Genomic DNA, 20437 nt, shown 5'->3' on the forward strand with positions numbered 1-20437 from the left:
TCAAGTACTCTCGGAGGCCCTGCATATCTACACAATCTTGCAATCTCAGGAGAGTGACACAACCTGTCTTTCAATAAAAACCTAAACTAGAGTCGTGCCTCTTCAGAAGAGCTGGCCATACTCACATACAGAATAAGCCGTCCCTTGCATATGAATTACACGCTGTTAATGGTGACTGCAGGAGGTTGCATTTATACGGGACAATGACAAAGCTACGTGTGAGATGCAATAAGTGGTTAAGGTTCACAGTTCGCAACACAAATCCCACTGTTCCTTGTATCAAATTAACCCTTCAAGAATTGTAGAGCTAAAAATGTAAAAACACTTTACGAATACTAATATCTCTTTAAGGACACTCTACTACACACTACACTCTTCTCGCCAACAAATTGGTGACACCCCCCCCCCCCCCCCTAAAAAAGTCAACATTGCCAGAAATTTAGATTCAAGTTAGCTTTATTGGTATATGCACAGTAAAGAAACGTGTTGCTCTGTACAATGAAATAGTACTAAAGCAAGTAATAAAAGATAAAATAAGCATGCAACAATACAATAAAAGTATTCATAAATAGAAATGTAAACTATACAGAAATTAACTATGCTAATAAGCCTATGTACATACAGTCATTGTGCAGTAGTGTGCTACATTGCTTGTTGTCAGACTGGTATGAAAACCCAATAGACTCAGCACACTTATAAATTGTCTGAACACACCTGGCACTGCCACAACATTTCCTCTCTGCATTTGCCACATGTGAACCTATTACAAGAAATGCAACGGTTAGTGGCACTATTCTTGCAGCAACACTTAACCTGGCACAAAGCCCTTTTCCCTGTGTCAGGTGTGGGTGGTTGCTGCTAAACGTTTTCCTTACACACCTCCTTGGCTTGGCTGCCATATGAGACTGTGCAAGCTCTCTTGCAAGCTTCACCAAGAAGTCCGACCGTCTCTTTTAAACCAGTGCATGCCTGAAAAAGCACATATGCATTCAGTGCTGAAATGTCAATCATGTTATAAAACTCAGCGACTGGCCAACGCCGTGTTCCTGAATGTACAGTGAGTGTACTTTCGCACCATCTGGTCCATGACATCCACACCACATTTTAGGCTGTTGTAGTCGGTCATTGTGTTAGGCTTTTTTTTCCATGTGTCCCCAGTCTCCACCATACTGTGCATACTACTGAGGATGCAGACAGTCTTTCTCCGTTTGGGCACGTAAATGGTCAGTGTAGCATCAGAGGTTGAAAACACCTGTGTACTGAATTCCTCACGAGTCTGGAAGCTCACGACAAATCTTGTTTACTGTGTCAAGGAGGGTGGTCTTCCGGCCGAGCAATCATTTTGCTAGTGACAGTGAGGTGAAAAAATTGTCTGAGGTAACAGTTCTTCATTTGTCCATAAATGGTTCCATAAAGTTCATCACCTCATTTTCCGATTGTCTTTCCCTCGTGGGACGAGTCTTTGCCAAGAGATGGGATGATGTTGCATACATACTTGGATTTCAGGTCACATGCAACCCAGAACTTTATCCAAAACTTGTCAGGTTTTGTTGCAATGTACTGAAGAAAACAGCATAACTGGCAAACCAAAATAGGAAATTTAGGAAATCTTACCAGAAGAGATTTCAGAGTCACTACTCTGATCAAGAATTATTTCTTCTCCATCAGAGTCACAGGGGTTTACTGTACATGGTTGAGGATCATGTCCAAAGCCTGCTGTGTAGTGTTGTCACGATACTAAGAATTACAACTTCGATACGATACTTTAAAAAGTATTGAAATTCGATACGATTTTCGATACCAAAGTCAAATACTGTGCTCATTTCCGTTTTAAAGGCTTTTTATTTATTTTTTATAAACAAACAAATGAATATTGTATTTTGTTTCACAAATGTCAAATAAATGAAAGGTGTAGTCCCTACCACATTAAAACAGAAAAATAAATAATTGCACATTAATATAAATTAACATAAATAATAGTAGTGCACTCTGGAATTCACATTTAGAAGTTAAAAAAGGCTAGTGCAAAAAGTGTATTTTAAGTATACTTTAAACAACTTTAACTCTTTATGTAACTAAAACTTCAGTATTAGAGTTCAGTATTCATAGATGATTGATCCATTGTAGTACGATCACTCTTTTTTTCTCCCTGTATGCTGTCGCACTTACGGCTCTTAAACCAAGAATATGACATTTGCTAGGATACCATAATCGGACACATAATTTTGTATGCTATAATACTAGAATTGGGAATAATCACCAACCTCTTGAAATGTTTTGTACAAATATGCGTGCCTTCAGTTGTTTGGCCAGATTCGTTGTGTTAAGCTAGGTTTAAACTTTCGCGAGTGACCGTAGCGCGCGAGTCCGCACACCTTGTCCGCGTGCTTGAAACAAATATCTGTCTGACTGAACCGTTCTCTTGTATTACGTTAACAAATACGAGCCTCTTGTAATTCCAGGACGAAACATTAGAGAACGTGAAGACGTTAAAATTGGGCGTTTTGAAAATAAACAACCATTAAATAATGTGATAAAAAAGCGAATAATTTCGAGTATATGTATAAATATTTAACTAGTTTAACGTGCTGGGAAATATTGAAATGGACCTTGAAAGTGACGTACAAGTGTTTTAATTCCACCTTGTTGGTGTATGAACCCTACAAACATGACTGTTCATTGCGCTGCGGCGCGCGCTAAGTTACAAAATTCTAGAGGTGCACGACCTCGCGAATTGACAGCGCGCGAGGCTACCGCGATTACATCATTTTCACCGCGCGGACCCTCGCGCTGCTCGCGGCGCGTCAGGTATAAACCAGGCTTTAGCGCCCTTCGTTGAAATGTTCCGAAAGCACCAGCACCGCCTGCAAACTGACTTGTTCATGTCCTTCGGTTTTCCATCTGTATCTGCTTCGAATCCAAAGTATTTCCACACAGCACTTCTGCTGCTTTCCTTGTTTAATTAAGACGAGCTGCGAACACACTGCGTTTGTTTTAGCTGCCATTTCAGCATTACCAACTGTTCTGTGCATTACGGCACCTTGGGTGGGTCAAACGAAAGCGCATTTTATGTAAAAAGAATCGATTGGCTCCTTTGGTTGGTACAGCTTTAAAGCACCGTTTGCAGACCGGTTTTGATGTGTCCACGGGGTTGCCATGGCTGTCTGAAATGTATGCAAATAATTCCATATTTCGCTTCGTTCGTGTAGTTTTTCAACAAGCTGAGGACGGTCCGCAATATTGCTTGTATTATCAGCCATCGTACACGGGTTCTTCTTATTCTGCAGAGAGGAGGCATGCGCTGCACTGCTGTATGCGCACACTGCCCCCGTGTGGCACTCTTTGGAAATACTGCTCTTAAAAAAAAAAAAAAAAAAAAACGCACTTAGTCCTATAGCACCGATACTAAGCAAACTGGGTATAGTACCGTTTTTAATGACGAAGTATCGCGATACTACTCTAGTATCGGTATACCGTGCAACACTACTGCTGTGTACTGTAAACTGCTTCTCAGTCAACAGATTAAGTGAAATACGTGTGGCGACATGGATTTTTATCCACATGTAGGTGGATACATACATAATCATTATCATCATCATTCACACTACCACCCGTCACACCCATCTCAAGTCTGCCTCCTTTGTACTAGCTTTGGATTGTTTTCTCACTGCAAAAGGTGAAAAGGTGACATGCTGATTGGTCAAAATAGCTAAAGGCTTTTTTCTTCTCCGTCTGAGTCAATGGATCAACATAGTTCACACTATCACCCCCCCCCCCCCCCCCCCCCCCCCCGTTTAGCATTACCTAGTAGTGGCTGCATGTACATATCAAAGGATGGCCTAATGGGATGCAAATTACCCCAGCACTACCATTTGGCACTCTCCAGAAGGAGTCATATGAAAATGCTGGTAGTTCCAGGACAGCTTGCTTGACCCACCTTCATAAACAAGAAGTAGCCCTACTTTCAAATGAATTTCGGGCTGATAATGGGGATCACGGGTGCCTGTAGTTATGCAAGACGATAAATACATGCAAATGAGCATCTAAAGTCAAAGAACTCATACAATTCACCATCCCACAACTAACCTTTTCACAAAATACAGTGACACACACACACACACATACACACACACATAAAGCAGCCCTACCTTCCATGTGAATTGTGCACTAGTAATGGTCAACGACGAGTATGTGTGAAATGCAAATGAATGGCTGGTATCTGCCAAGTTTCACACTTCTATGAAAAGAAATCCCCAAATTCCTTTTATCCAACAATTAGCTTTCACGAATTTAACGAATTCACGAAGGCCAAATTTTACACTAAAACACTAATTAAACTATAATTACTTTAATTTGACACAAAAACACATTTAAAAACAAGGACAAAATGTCATAGAAGACGGCAACTGCATACCTTTCCCATAGAATGTTAAACTATAGACTATGCAATAAACTAAAAACCCAAACCTATTTTGCCAAGAGCACGTTTGTTTCAGTGAGGGCGGCTCGTGCCCAACCCTCTGACGCAGGGCTCCGCCCACTGGACCAAACGCCTTATTTCTCTATTTCAGGGGCTCCGGTTAGGGCTCAAGTGTAATGACCGCTGTAGCTAGTTAAATTAACCAGCGCGTCCGCCCGAAAGAAATGGCCGTACGGTTTCTGTCATTGTGTGTGAGAAATCGAATCGATTTGGGTAGAATACGATCCAGTGTCTACAATGTCAGGTAAGGGCAAAGTTGGTTGTTCGCAGACAGGGTGTTCAGATAACACTTTCAGCTATCTGTGGGTTAGCATAGTAGCTAGCCACCGTTTAGCTAACAGTCTCGCGACGTGGATTACGTGCAGTTAGGTTAAGTAGCGTTTCCACAGCGGCGCTAGCTATGGGTTACATAACACACACAGTTTTATGATTAACACAGACTATAACTATATGTAGTAGTTTCAGACACACCTATTGTTCCTTTAAGTACAAATTAAAACTACACTTAACGTATATTTAACGTTTTTTTTTACGTGAGAGCCAAACAGCTAGGTAGCTAACTAAACAAGCAAGACCCGAAGGTGTAGGGTGTAGTTTTGTAACCTAGTTATGCTACATGTTTAACCGCTTAATCATCTAACTGTATGCACGGCTATATATGTTAAATATATATTATATAATATATAATTTTGTTTTCGTAATTTCTATTTTAAGCTGTAATGACCTACGTAAACATAGTAGAATAATGTAGATATTACAAAACACAAGAAGTGTTGTGAATATGCGATTTGAAGATTTTACCTCAGCTTACAGTTAAGAAAAAGTTCTTCGCTACTCTTACTGTTTATGCTCACCAGGTTCTCCAGCACTGCTGCAGAGCAGCGCAGTACAGGAAACGACTGCCATGGATATGATGATGGTGGTGATCATGACCAGAATACCTCTGTAGCGCGTGTCAAGATGTTGGAGAAGAAGGCCATCAAGCTGGAGGAGCAAGTGCAAGATCTCACTGTAAGACACTGGTGCACAAGAACATGCACCTACATGTCAGTTATTTGCAAGAACCGCACAGTACTGACACATTTCCACGTCTGTTTAATAATGCCCACTGTGCCTGTTATATAAACAGTGAAATATAATTAACAAAAGGTGCATGTTTTCCCAGCAAGCTAAATGCAGATATCATACATTTATTGAGTGTTTTCATGTCTGTGTATTACAGGAGAGATACAAAAAAGCAGTGGCAAACTCTGACACTGTTCAAAGAAGAACACGTAAATTTGTGGAGGACGCCAAGCTATTTGGTAAAACTGTTAGCCGCCATTGTAGGCAATAATACTTTACATTTGTATAATACCATTCTTTATACCCATGGATGATTTACAATCCACACATTATGCTGTGAAACTACAGTTCAATTCCTTTGGGGGAAAAAACAATTAACACAGTCTCTCATTACAGGAATTCAAAGTTTCTGTCGTGACCTTGTGGAGGTAGCAGACATGCTGGAACAGACAAGTGGCTTGGAGGCGAAGGAGGTGACAAGTCTAACCCAGAGTCTGGAACAAATACAGGACAGACTGCAAGAGGTGTTCATTAAACATGGACTAGAGAAGATGCGCCCTGTGGGCACTGTGTATGATCCTTACCAGCACGAAGTTGTGTGCCATATCCCGGCTCATGGAGTGGAGCCTGGTCTTATAGCTGTGGTAAAGCAAGAAGGGTACATGCTTCATGGTCGCACTATTCGTCATGCACATGTGGGCATTGCTCTAAAAACACAAGACTCCTGATTTGGGCTTTGCTATGTACTGCCTAGACTACACACATGTGTATTACATAACCGCATTACTGATGCAGTTATGATGGATTTATCCCTGTTGAATATATAATGTGCACATGCATATATATTCTGAGCCCAGACATATTTCATTTTGTTGACTGTTAAGATTTTTTCACCCCCATTATTGTCCTCTACCAATTTGTCTTTTCAGTGTATTTGCTTACTGTCTTTTAAGAATGTACTTTATGTCCTCTATTTGCAGAAATGAATACTAAAACAAGACTGTATTTGAATGATAGGCCTAGGTTATCTACTGGTACCTTAATTTTCAGAACTACAATACCTCATTGCACTTTGTTAGTGGGAGGGATTTACATTTTGTATTTTATTTTACTGGTAGAGGTTCCATGTTTTGTGTCTTTTATGAAGTTTGGGATTTTGTATATCAGTACAGTATTGTTGCATTTTCTTTGTACTGTAATTTTTGAAGTTTTCCGTTAAGACCATTTATAGTTTGCGATTCAAGAAGTTCACTGAATGGCCGAGGCCTTTGTGGAGGTTTACTGGATGTTAGCCATTTTAAATACTAACAATTTTGGGATGGTTATTATTCTCTAATTAACATTTAGCTTAATGTTAAATCACACCATGGACGCTTCAGTATCCAATGAATAAACTTGTATTCTAAAAATCCCTAAGGCCAGCAGAGTTGAAAGTGTCAGTGTATATAATAGCATGGTCTTTTGGGTTTTTATATTTATGTTTAACTTATAGAGTGTGTGTATTACAGTTCTGTAATTGCACATGTATATAGTACACAGTCTTATGGCTGTTGCATGTATTGGGAAGTAATGATTTCTCACTGAGAAATCATGTTTCTGGGGATATGTTTCCAGTTTAACTAATCTTTGGTATGCTCAGTGTACTGTTACTTCTTATTAAATGGTGTTTAAACGTCCGACAGTTTGCTCTTTTAATTTAACTGGGTGGAGGGGAGAAGGTAGGAAAAGAAATTGATTGGGCCCGATCCTTGTAACACATGTATGCAATTTAGTACCTCCTATGCACTAGGGGCAGTGTGTTGCCCAACGCGGCCAACACTACGGAAGTTGAGACGCGCAGACTTTACGAGGGGATCTAGCACGTGTGTGTTGTGCGAGGAAACAACATTTCAGCTAGAAAGTGTTTGTACACCAAATAGTTCGCTTTACAGAAGTAAATATGACGAAGACAAAGAAAGAAAAAGGTAGTACTGAAGAGGAGGCTGGAAGTACAGAGAAATCCTACCAGGAACTAATAGCCAATATTAATCCCATCGCTAATCCGTTGGCATCGCGTAAATTAAGCAAGAAGCTCTACAAATGCATCAAAAAGGGTAAGGCACATACATCCTGCCCAAATCGTACAAACCTAGTTAGCTAGTGATTTTTAAATAAGACTCATAAGCCATTACCCCGACTTGGTTTAGTAACAAAGCAGCTAAGTTATCTATCCGTATCCTTTGTATCTTATTCTAATGTCGTTATCTCTTTTACATTTGTTCAGCGGCAAAGTTAAAACAGATTCGCCGGGGTGTTAAAGAAGTACAGAAGTTCATAAACAAAGGAGAGACGGGGTAAGTTCTAACTTGAGTGTTAAAATCACACCCTCGAGACAGTGCTGACGTATTTGTAATTACAGATGTTGCAAATTTACATATGGATTACAAAGTCTCTGGCCCTTTTCAGGATTGTGGTGCTTGCTGGAGATACACTTCCCATTGAGGTATATTGCCACCTGCCAATCATGTGTGAGGACAGAAACTTACCCTATGCTTATATTCCCTCCAAAGCAGTGAGTGTTCTTACTTCTTTCACAACTGTTAGAATCATTTGTACATGTCAACTGCAATGTGTTTGTTAATGTACTTGTCTCTTGTTGTGCTCCAGGATTTGGGATCCTCAGCTGGTTCAAAGCGCCCAACTTGTGTGATCTTGATCAAAAGACACGATGAATATGAGGAGGCGTATGACGAGTGTTTGGAAGAAGTCTCTGCCCTCCCCAAACCTATCTGAGTGCCCTGTCCATCACGTTATTAGAATATTGACTTACTGTGCAACTTTGTGGCATTACAGCATACAACAAAGTCATAATGATAATTGATTGCTCAAATGTGCACAATACACAAGTATACCTGGTACTTTGTTGTACCCACCTATTTTACTTCAGTGCTTCATGGATATTTTTTTCATTTGGAGAGTGACATCAGAAATCTTGATATGATTAGCACAGATAGTGTCAAGTTGATTTTGACATTGCTGTTGAAACATTTTAGCTGAAACCTGTGCTCTTGTGATCTCAAATTGAGAGATTTGTGCATTATACCACACATGGTTAACAGTTTTTTTCATGTATTGTTTGATATTGTTTTCAAGTAAAAATTGTGCCATCTTACAAAAAAAAGTTTGACATCTTACACTGCAGTAAGGTATTTAAATAAATGTAACAGTTTAGTTTTAAGTTTGTGGGCCTCATTTTTCTTTGCTCAAAAATTACATTCTTCCAAATCCCATTTTAATGGTAGAGGGTGTTATTTCAGAGGTGTATTTTTTCATAGAGACATTTAATAACTCACACAGAGATGATTTTGTTTTCACTGCATAATTGTTTGGTCATCATATTGAAGTAAAGTGAAATTTAATGATGCTAAAGAAAGGCATTTCTAAATGATCTGAAATAAAATATACAACTTTTCACAGGGAATATTATCCCTGTTTGCAATACAAAATGAAACTTCAAAGAAACTTTTGGAATTTCTAAAGTAAATGGATATAATGCACTGGACGCCAATTGTATTTATAAATCCATGTCTTTGTCAGTTATGAATATATGAATTGTGATTCAAAAGCAGCAACTGGCTCAATCCCAAATGGCATACTTAAGCAGTACAGACTAGATTTCAATGCAGTACATTCTTTCATTAGGCAACTGGGCAGTATGCATACAACCTCGGACATACTACTTCCACCACGATCATAGTTGCTCCAGTTGAATCATGGGATAGGACAGTGTGCTGCAATCGCATACTTCAAAATGGCTCCTTATTCAGAAAGCCATCCAGGTACTTTTCCCTTACTGTTTAATTCATACTATATATTCGGACATACTACCCTTTATGGCGTACTACTTTGGTGTACTGTATGTGAGAGAAGTACTGCATTTTCTTGAATATTTCTGCTTTGTCACGCAATTGTCCACATGGTGGCAGCATTGTCTCTGGAAAAAATGAAAGATTAAATAAATTTTTAACCTTATGTTCTGATGGTCATAAACACAGTACAAAGAGTGAAGCTGTGTTGGAGTGGAGATTTATCCCAGTGATTTGCTTTGTGCAGTTAGTTGTGTAAATTGAAGAACTTTAAATAAACAGATTAAACACTTAAATATTTTACTCTCTCCTGGGCCTCACCTCTGATTAACATACAGTGGCTGCAATGATACAGTGAGTGCAATAGGATAGATCATCTGTGTTTAGTGCAAAAACATTGTGCGTGTTAGCTGTTGAACCTGATAATCACAGCCTTCTTACGCTTGCCTCTCATTTCTCTTGCCCCTGTTACTTGTTTTCTCTCTGTTTACATCTTAAATAGCTCATGCTGTAATACCCATTAATGCTCTTTGTCCCATGATGTTTGTTGTGTTTCAGCATTTATTTTACCCAAATCATGTATAAAAGCACAAGAGAGGTGTTCCCTACCCTCAGTTCCTTCAGACCCCGAGAGCAGCATGGACCACAGTCTATTCTCCTTTGAGGGATTTTTCCTGGAAACATGGAATAATACAGATGCTGAGGACAGGACACTGATGGGATGGCAAGGCTGTTGTCATGATTATGAGATTATTTTGGCTGCTGTTTTGAAAATCCTCCATGATCACAATGGATTACACCTGAGGAATACTACCAGTCTGAATAACTGATCTAGACTTTTCTTCATTTTCAAGGAGATTTAGGGTTAGAGGACTGGCAAGGTCACAGAAAGCAAGAGTAGGAAGATTTCATGAAACTCATGGCCTGGGTGAGAATAAGGAGCAGCAACACTTTGTCTTATTCCACATCTGAAAAAAGAAACTGAATGTAATTGTCCATTTGATATGGGTAATACAATTTGGAGAGTTCCTTGTCATTTTTAAATTTTTTAAAAACGACTTCATTTCATGTTCATGATAAAAAAAAAACATTTTCTTCAATTTAAGTAAAAAAAATGTAAAACAGTGTAAACGAAGACAGAACACATTATATGAATGGGCACTTTAATGAGGAAAAGAAATCTGAATGCAGAAGGTCAAAAGGACATATTAGCCACGTGGCTCAGCCTGTGGCTTCCCTGTTTACTCTCAACATCTCAAACATCATTGAGGTACACACCTCTGAGTCAGTTGTGTCCAGGGGCACAATGACTTACCCACCACCCTGAGCGCCATCAGTTTACTAAACAGCCTCTATAGTTTGGGCAGTATTTTGGTGAACACATTCCTAAACCTGGTCACTGTTGAATGTGGGCAGAAAGGGCAGATAAATGTTTTTCGTTGAGTTATATCATTTTTTTGTCCTACATAGTTTCATCCTGTACTGATGGGCTTTGAGAATCATTTAAAATATTTGACATCACCATATGTTGGACAGTGTCCTGGCTTAAGGATTTAAGACATGGCTTATTCCAATGCTCTATTAATATATTTTCTATACTTTCACTACTTGGGAAAAAATGTTTTCTTGCTTTGTGGATGTCTCCTTGATGACATAAACAATGATAAGGCTTTCAGAGTGTGTTCAAATGTTAAAGGCATCTATAGAGATGTTCTAAATCAAACCAAAAGCTTGTGGCAAAGTTGCTTATAATAACTATACTCTTTCACAACCTCATGTTTTATTTTGATCTTCTCTGTATCTGTTCATATTTTCCTTCTCATTGTTTAATTGCTGTGCTGACCTTTTTAACATACTGGGGTTTACATATAAGATTGCGTAAGATGGAAAAGCAAAGAAGATGCAGGCAAAAGCCCTTGAATCGTGCAGTTACTGTTATGTGTGTGTTATTGCACCTCCTCTTCTGCTACTGCAGTTCTCGGAATCTGATGATTTATGTTGAAGTGTCTTATTTAGGGTTTGGCACTGTGCTTGTGGGTGTTTATTATGTAAACAGAGCACCTGCCGCCCACCCTCACCTCACAGGATTCAGCACGTGCCGTGCCATCCTCACCTTGGGTGCCTGCACCAGGCTCGCACAGGCCATGTCTAGCAGGGGTCTGGTGGACGCTCTGTGTCAGTCCTCCGCTGCAGTGTAAGGGCTCCGGCCGTAAGAGGCACGTCTGGCATTTGGCGGCTGGAACGCCAAATTATCTTCGCGTGGATGGTGGGTCTACTTGTTCCATTTCTTCCATTCATGAATCGAATTGAGCATGCGGATGATTCTAAAACACCACACATACTCTTGTGGTATGCGGTTCCCTTTCTCTGCTTCTTTGTCGTTTTCTGCTCCACCCCCATGCCCCCACCTCCCCGCCCCACCCCAACCTGAGCCCAATCTGGTGCAGTCTGTGTTGCAGGCAGGTGCTGGAGATGAAGCAGGTGTACCAAGAGATTTATTGATTTAACCACATTCTGTTGAGCAATATTTCTCAGTATTGGAGAGATGGAGTCAAGCATGTCCACTGTCTGCTGGCTCAGAGTCACTCGCTCCAGTGAGGACTGACAGACAGATACCAGGTTCCTTCTCCTCAACACCATGTGTTGTGGGTCTACTGGAAGGCTTTGTCAGTGATAGACTGCTATTGTGCCATTATCTGCCATTTTTCCTCTTCCACTGATATTGGCTCTGATGTGCACTTGCACTGCAGTAACGTTTGGTGAACAAGAATATTTTTTTAACTATGGAGAACTGTGTTCATCATGTTTACATGTGAGCATGAATGAAAAGTGAGGTTAGTAGGTCATGACAAGGATATTCTGTGGGTAGATGAAAGTTATGACAGTTAACTAGATGAATGAAAGTTTCTGCCAGACTGATGAAACTACTGCTTAACCTTTATTTGCATAAGAGTGACATTTAAGTGTGTGTGTGTGTGTGTGTGTGTGTGTGTGTGTGTGTGTGCGTGTGTATGAAGTTAAGCAAGTGTCAGTGTCCCTGCAGGGCAGCCTAGGGGCAACCTGTTCTCCCATTCACTGGGTGCTTGTAGAGGCTTGTTCCATGACTTTCACGCGTTTGCAGTTCATAAACTCCTGTCAGTTCAGGTTTACACTTGAGTGCATAGAAACTTTACACTCACACTTGGAGATCAGCAGAGCAATCTATTGTTGTTCTAACGGAGAGAAAGCTACTGATAACTGATAAACTACTGGTGACAAGCAACCATCTGACAGTAGCATCCCTTTGACCTTGCTGACCTCACTAAGGCAATAAATTAAAAATTCAGTTAACCTCTTAAGGAACTGTCTAATTATTCCATTATTAATTAATATCTGATATATATTTTGGAAGAACTGTGAATTGTTAAATTACAGCACTGAATCTATAATGAAAGGTATATAACTACTGAAAAAAGAGATATTGTTTAAATCTTTTTTTGTGGAAGAAATTTAGGAATTGACTTGTATTTGCGACATGTATCTGTGCCCAGAAATAGTTTATGAACCGTGAATATAAAATTTAACATTAATATTTTGAGGGTTTGAAAATTCTGTGAAAGATATCTGAGCAGCAAACTAAACGAACATGTAGATGAGACACAGGGCCAAGGACCAGTGAGTACCTGAAGTGATGGAGGGGATCTGTTGTTTCCCCAGGCTAAGATTCTTACAGCTGCAGGCTTTAACCGAAGGCTGTAATCCAGCAAGCGCAGTCTGGGTGATCTGAGCTGCGTGTGTCATCAGTATATGTAAATGTTTCTCTGGAGGCCAGTCAATATGGAGTGCTAGAACCCCCCTTTTTCATGCAACTCTTTCTTTTGAGTTTTTGTTGACATTTTATTTGGGGCACTTATTCAAGTCTCCATTCATACTGTAAATCCACATAGAGAGGTCTACATCAGTGACTGTATTGTTATGGTTGTACCCACAACATAATTACTCCAACAAGTCAAATTTGCACAGTAAGAAACGGTATGCAAACATGTTTCTCTTGAATTCCTAAACAATACAGCAATACAATATAATTGATATTGACAAATATTCCTTATTTGATGGAATGTTTTAGGAAAAGTTTAATTTCAACGAAACCTTCTAAACTCTTGTATGACACAGTTAAATGATCTAGGCAGTTATAATTCACTTGGACAACAAGTATATAATGATAATACAATGGTGTGGTAGATCTTTATGGTCACACTGACTTGGTGTAATAAAATATTTCCAGGACACACTTTGGCTCGACATGATTGATCACTGCATTTGTGCACTTGGTTGGAAGCATCAATGAGAGAGTCTCAACGATCTCTGACCTGTCACATAAATTTTGCCTATGACCTAAATTTCTTGTAAAACTAATCCTCCATCCAGACAACGGAATTCGTGGAAAAAGGGTTTCCATGGTGACTGTCTACTGAGTGCTCAGTCGTGGAGTGTGTCATGTTTATGTACGTTTGTTTACTGTGTCTCACTTAGACATCTCGAGGGAAACCCGTGGGACTGGTGGAGAGAGATACAGGCAGATGGCAGAGTTATAGGGGTTAGGTAGCGGGGAGTGAGAGTGAGACAGGTTGGGGCAGGATCACGATTGCTAGGGTGACAATCAGGAGTCTATGCTCTTTTTAAGTTATCTAATATGCCTGCTATTGGAATTTCACTTTATACTGTACAATTTTACTCTATTTTTCCTTAGTGATGAATGCTTACCTTTTTGTTTCTGTTCTGTATCTTTGTGTGTATCATGCTATACTTTTATATAGTCATTCTAGTTAAATTTCCTAACTTTATCTGTGTTAATGAAGCACATTTTTGCCATGCATTTTATATTTATACAGTGATGGACACTGAAGTTCATGAGGACATTATTGCAGATAATCACACATGATTACACATGATTGCTGTTGTTGCCACTATATTTCAGCATAATGGATTGAAGATTAATCACTGACTTTATGTGTGTGTTGGGTTAACCATCATTTAAATGGATAAATCATTTAAACTCTATCAGAGCCTTTACATAATCTTCCCATATTAAAGGACTGTAAGAAATTGGATAATAACTTAATCCCGATCTTAATTTATATCACATATATGTAGTTGTAAATAACAATACATTCTTAAATGTGGCCTGTAAGAACTGCAGCTGTAACTTAAGTGAAGATTATATGGCCAATAGCAAGTTAGCAAAGCAAATTCATTTTAGTATTCTAAAACAATCCATATTGACTGCATTGTTATATGCAAGCAAGTATGATTTATGGGAGTTATGACATGGAGCTGTTTCTAACTAATTGCTCTGGAAGCAAGTTGCCTGCATCACCTCCTGAACTATGAACATCTGCTATTCTGGATGCAACTCGTTTTTCCACACCTGCACTTGATGGGGCTGCAGGGCATCTTTAATTGAGCTGTTATTATCTCTCCCCCATCAGGATCTGTGTTTACAAATAACACTGGCCTCTTGATGTGGCATGTGTCAGTAAATACCAAGCACACTTACACTGTCGTTGGACGAGAGGCAGCTTATCAGAATTCAAACATGTCAATTAGAGAAGCCAACTCTAGCAGATCAGGCTGGACTGAAGTTGTTGTATCAATAGAGATAAAAGTGTAAGTGTGTAGCACAAGAGCCGGGCAGGACGGCGGTCCTTTTGTGTGTGTGTGCGTGATCAGCACATGCCACAGTCATCACGTTATCAGAAAACTAAATGAACAGGTGATCGTGAGGTTTTTGTTGATATGACCAGTTAAATTCTATCTGAAACAACAGATTCTAAAATTGTGGCATGTTTTCTGTAATTCTGTAATATACTAGTATGTACTTGAAATCTTTTAATTTAACTTTAATTACAGTACCCTCCCTAATGTCAGAAATAACTCTTAAAAGGTTGTCAATGTTAGCTCCTAATTTAAAGTTAGACCTATCGACAGATTTTACTACAACGGAAAGTATTTAGTTGGTTGTTACAGAGGTTTCATTTCATTTGTCAACACGTTTTAATGACTGTTTAATAGAAACATTGTTTTCCATTTTACTTCTCTGTTGAGCCATGGGTAGAGCAGACATCAAAATCTTGATCTAAAATACTGTGTCAGGCACAAGACTGTAAATATAAGGCACACTTTCTGTGTAGTTTAGATCCAATCAATATGATTGAGTTGATAAGTCTAAATGGAGAACCCCACTTTTGTGTGTAAAGATAGTAGATGGCTATGTTTTGAAAATAAGCATTCTAGGGAGGAGGTCAGGAATGTCTAAGACTCAGGACTTTGAGGCTGGAGACTCTGGATGTGACAGACAGAGAAGACTGCAGGACGTGCCATTTTAATCTGACAATCTCTGATCATTACCAATTGTTTTCATTTGGTGACATTTTACCATTTACATTAAATCTCTGTAGGTCTTAATGACATAATTATAGGATTTGGCTTAATTAGTACATTACTTTGGTTCATTATATTACAGGAGCCATAGCTTATTAACACGTTTTCTCATTAGCATGAAGCAGCCAGTTTATATAATCACTTTGAATCTGATCTGAATGTTGGGCAAAGTATGCACTTTTTTATTGTTCCAGGTCTGATACATTAAAAATACCACACTATCAAAATATCAGAATACTCAGAAGACTCTAAATACGAATCAATATCAAAATACCATAATCTACTGAGCAAATGTTTACTGTATTTTAAACACAACATAATTTGTTGTAGTAAGTATTAAGTTGCCCAAAAGATTTTGGTGAACAAATATATTTTGTAATGGAATAATAAAGTGAAATATATTCATTGTTTGTATATTTTGAAATGTGAAAATCAAAATGTGAAATGAGTTACTTTTTCTATAAATCAAAACAACTGTAATAACTATACTAGTGTTGTACACATACATTTGTTGTACATGTAGTTTACTACTAATCTATATTAATGAAAACCCTATTTTCTGGCACACACATTCCCAGTGCTGCTTTGTGTACTTTGAGAGAGGAGCTTGAGTGGACAGCTCTCATGTTCAGGAAGATTAAGCAACTGATGACAACAGGACTTCTTTAAAAAGTCCTGCCTGTGTTTTACAACAGTGGTACATCCATATTACATCTGCATATTGACAGGACAATGTTGTATCTGTGTTTTTACTTGTCACATCTGCAGCATGATCCTGTATGTGTGTATTTGGTGTTACACCAGTCAGCATTTAGCATTAACTGTTTTTAAATCCTTCCATTTGATAATTGAATTTCAACATTTGATAGACCACTGGAATACCACAATAAATTGAAGCGTCCCAAAATCATTCAACTGTCTGACCCAAACCACATCTTTGGTGGAAGAATCCTTGAAACAAAATGACAGAAGTACACCACAAGTGTACATGTTAAACACAAATAAATTAGCATTTATTTTTCTTGTTTCTTGTTCTTTTATCTTTATGGAAGTTGTTCAAGAAGTTGATAGTAATTAAATAGGTTTCTAGTTATTGCAGGGCTGCAGGGAATACCTTGAAATCCAGACGAACAAGTTTTGCTTCATTTATTTTTTTCCTGCTGTCAAACCAGTCTTTTCCCTCTCTTTTAGAGTTTGTTGTTTAACGGTTCCTTGGGCCACCCCCCCCCCCAACCCCTCCCCCAAAATACCTTGAACATCAGTCTGCTGCAAGTACTGACAATTAAAACTTATTTTATAATGTAATAAATAAACTAAAACATTTTTATAAACACAAATATAATATATGTTGATATGTTTTTATTTGTTTTTATATTAAGGATTCATACAAAAGCTGCATTTTAATAAAATGTTATCCTTTATTTTTGCACAGATATATATATATATACCCATATAGACATCTTATCACTGTAAGAAAATATATATAAAAAGACAACACAAATAAATGTTGACATACCAATAACAAATTTCAGTGCAGTAAATACACTACAACAAATGTTTCTTTCATAAAATGGAAGCATTTTACAAAAAAAATCACAACATTTTTTAGTTGTAACCTGAAATGAAATGATTTCGGCAACTGATGCTGAGAGCAGGGTGTTTGACAGTTCACACAGACGGGGTCCAATGGCAAGCTGACTAAGGCAATGTCGTGGGAATTTCGTTAGCTCTTTAACACAGCTGCTTTGTCAAGTGCCTAGTGGAAAACACATGGAAGTCTCTTCCTTGCTCTACACCTCTGTGCCTTCCCGTGGATACACCATGCCAGCAGATTCCAGGCCTGGGTAAAGGTTGCTGCTGAACTGACTGAGGATTGAGTCACTGTAACTGCCTGTGTAGGGGGTAGGTGAGCCAGAGAGATTGGACTGAGATGGAGGAGGAGCCTGGGCCTCCCACTGTGGTACTGTGGCACCTGGAGAGTACTGGCCATAGCCTCCTGTTGGAGAAGCCCTTTGGGTGTCCATTGACAGGCCCAGGGGCAAAGAGGGGAGCAGAACACTGTCTCGCACATTACTTGAACCTGAGGTCACCTCATTTATGTGAGACAAGAAGCCATTAAGACAGGTGGCTGAGCCTACAGAGACTGGAGAATGTCCTTTCTCTGGTTCGTGGCTGGGGTTATTCTGGTGTTTTGGGCTGGTTCCAGTAGAGTCTGTTGCTGCATAGCTTTTCCCCTCATTTTCAGGCAGAGAATCAGATTTTCTCTTTCTCTTACGACGGAAATTTCCATTATCAAACATCTTCTCACAGTTAGGGTCCAGAGTCCAGTAGTTTCCCTTTCCTGTATAAAAAAAATTGATAAATACTTTATTACTATAAACAATACTGCCTGACAAATCTGCTTCAGCTCCATGCATGTTGAAGAGTGTTGGTCTTAAAATGGATGAAAGCTATTATAATCAAAGACAGCAGGAGAAAGATGCTCTCACCTGGATCGTCATCATCCCTGGGAACCTTCATGAAGCAGTCATTGAGTGAGAGATTATGCCGAATGGAGTTCTGCCAGCCAGCTTTGGTCTTGTTGTAGAATGGAAAGTTGTCCGCCACATACTGGTAGATCTGGCTGAGAGTGAGTCTGTGATTTGGAGCTCCATTTATTGCCATGGCAATCAGAGCTGAGTAAGAATAAGGGGGCCTGACAAGTTTCATCAGATCCTCTTGAGAAGGCATGGGAAACCAGCTGAAAGGTCCTTCTGTGGCCCCTATTCCTCCTGATCCAATGTAGGGTCTCTGCATTCCATAGGGAAGAGAAGCTCCCCCAAGACTGGCTGCTGTATTAAGGCCAGTGCCACTGAACCACAGATAAGGATTGCAAGGCGGGCTGTAGTCCACCAGGTCACAGGCAGACGGCTGCTGTGGGCTCGGCAGAGGCGGAGGGGTGTAGAAGCTGTCATTGTACAGGCTGTATTCTTGGGATTCCTGCCCCATATTGTCAAACTGGGGTGACATGGCTTGTGGTACAAACGATGTCATGCTCACCGTAATTCTCTTTGTTGCCTTATGTCTTTGTAGCTGAAGATGGACTGAGAATTGAGTGTACGGAAATGTCTTCTTTGTCCCACGGTCTGTGTGTCCAGCTCAGATGGGTTGGTCAGGTGCACCATAACCTGCCTCCTGTCTTACCTGGAAAATTTATACTTGGTTGGCTACGCCCTCTCTGGTTTGATTGGTTGTTCCTGTTACACCTCACAGCTAATTTGTTTTTGATAAAATTAGAGGTGGAGTGAAAAAGCACTTTTTGGAAATGGAGGAAAGTTCCAGTGGTATATGTTTATGGAAATAGCCTACACCCTTGAATTGTAGTAGTCACCAGAAATGTTCAAAATATAGATATGACATACTGAACTCAGTCTGGGGTGTAAAAACACATTTTTACAACACATGTAAAAAATGATATATAAATCTTCAAATGGCTTACATTCTTACTTAAAAATAAAAGAACAAGTAACAAGTAAATTGAAACTTCATGACCGTACATTGTAAATTATTTTCTTGTTTATTATTTTTTACATCATCCCGTATACAGTGGATGAACAACGGTTTGAAGTTGTCACTTACAAATACGTATAATGCCAGGCGTAATTAATCCTGAAACTAATACCAGATAACATCCTTCCCCCACCCTCATTCCAACATAGCGGCACAGACGTACAGAGGCGACGTCGCGCGAGAAAGATCTATCCGCACCATCCTTCTAGATTTACATTCTAAAACAAGATCCCTCATGACCCACCCATCCCTACACGCGTCGCAGCGCCCACCTGCTGTCTTGAGAACGTATATCGGCACACCTGTATCCGACTCAAAAGACTGGAAGCGAAGAATAAATACCAACGTATCATTTAGGATGCATAACGTGACTGTCGTATCATGAACATTTATCATACTTTACAGGTTTTTAATTTTAATTTTTTTCTCGTTTAACTTTGCATAAAATAGGCGATCCCAAAATGCCTAGTCGAACCTCAAAGACTGTCAAAACGACAGGTTAATACAGGTTTGTGGGACATTTACATAACCCACGGCAAATATTCGAGCAACCACTAACAAACTGGGATTGTAATTTTACTGGATTGACATGTTTAACAAATCACTTGTAATTGAATCCCATTGTGTATGCTACGCTCGGAATCCCTGATGACAGTTTGATAGTTTTCACTGCAGGACGTTTTTAACTGTCAAGATATTAATTGAAAAAAGGGAAAACCCAACTACAGCTTGCCAGCAATCCAGCAATGGCAGTTATTTTGTTTTCAATAGCAATCACCATAGACGTAGAGACGTCTGTACCTCACAAGTTATTATCTTGTTGCCGTGAGGTACAGACGTCTTATTAACTTTCTTTTCTGTTTCTTTGGAAATTTTGTGTACTAGCCTGCTCTGTCTACATACACATACACACACTCTCTCACACAGCAATCTCTCTCTCTCTCTCTCTCTCTCTCTCTCTCTCTCTCTCTCTCTCTCCAACATATTGATTGACATGCTCTACATTTGCAGCCTAAATTAATCATTTAATGTCTTTTGTCATCATATATCTACTATCTAACACAAAATGCATAGTCAA

General features: G+C 39.3%; 3 protein-coding genes across 3 annotated transcripts; 2 read left to right on the forward strand and 1 right to left on the reverse strand.

Moving 5' to 3' along the window:
- The first annotated feature begins 4532 nt into the window (after positions 1–4532).
- Positions 4533–7221, forward strand: grpel2 (GrpE-like 2, mitochondrial). Its single transcript, XM_076980058.1, has 4 exons — positions 4533–4724; positions 5338–5491; positions 5703–5784; positions 5942–7221. The coding sequence occupies exons 1-4, from the start codon at positions 4645–4647 to the stop codon at positions 6271–6273; spliced, it is 648 nt and encodes a 215-aa protein (XP_076836173.1). The 5' UTR covers positions 4533–4644; the 3' UTR covers positions 6274–7221.
- A 123-nt stretch (positions 7222–7344) lies between these two features.
- Positions 7345–9160, forward strand: nhp2 (NHP2 ribonucleoprotein homolog (yeast)). The gene is made up of 4 exons (XM_076980059.1): positions 7345–7638; positions 7809–7878; positions 7991–8096; positions 8192–9160. The coding sequence occupies exons 1-4, from the start codon at positions 7485–7487 to the stop codon at positions 8315–8317; spliced, it is 456 nt and encodes a 151-aa protein (XP_076836174.1). The 5' UTR covers positions 7345–7484; the 3' UTR covers positions 8318–9160.
- Positions 9161–17228: 8068 nt separating this feature from the next.
- foxi3a (forkhead box I3a) lies at positions 17229–20066 on the reverse strand. The gene is made up of 2 exons (XM_076979740.1): positions 18300–20066; positions 17229–18151 (listed from the first exon to the last, which is right to left on the reverse strand). The coding sequence occupies exons 1-2, from the start codon at positions 18841–18843 to the stop codon at positions 17601–17603; spliced, it is 1095 nt and encodes a 364-aa protein (XP_076835855.1). The 5' UTR covers positions 18844–20066; the 3' UTR covers positions 17229–17600.
- Between the last annotated feature and the right edge of the window lie 371 nt (positions 20067–20437).

The sequence above is a fragment of the Brachyhypopomus gauderio genome, chromosome 18 (genome assembly GCF_052324685.1).
Source record: "Brachyhypopomus gauderio isolate BG-103 chromosome 18, BGAUD_0.2, whole genome shotgun sequence".
In the NCBI taxonomy this organism is placed as follows: Eukaryota; Metazoa; Chordata; class Actinopteri; order Gymnotiformes; family Hypopomidae; genus Brachyhypopomus; species Brachyhypopomus gauderio.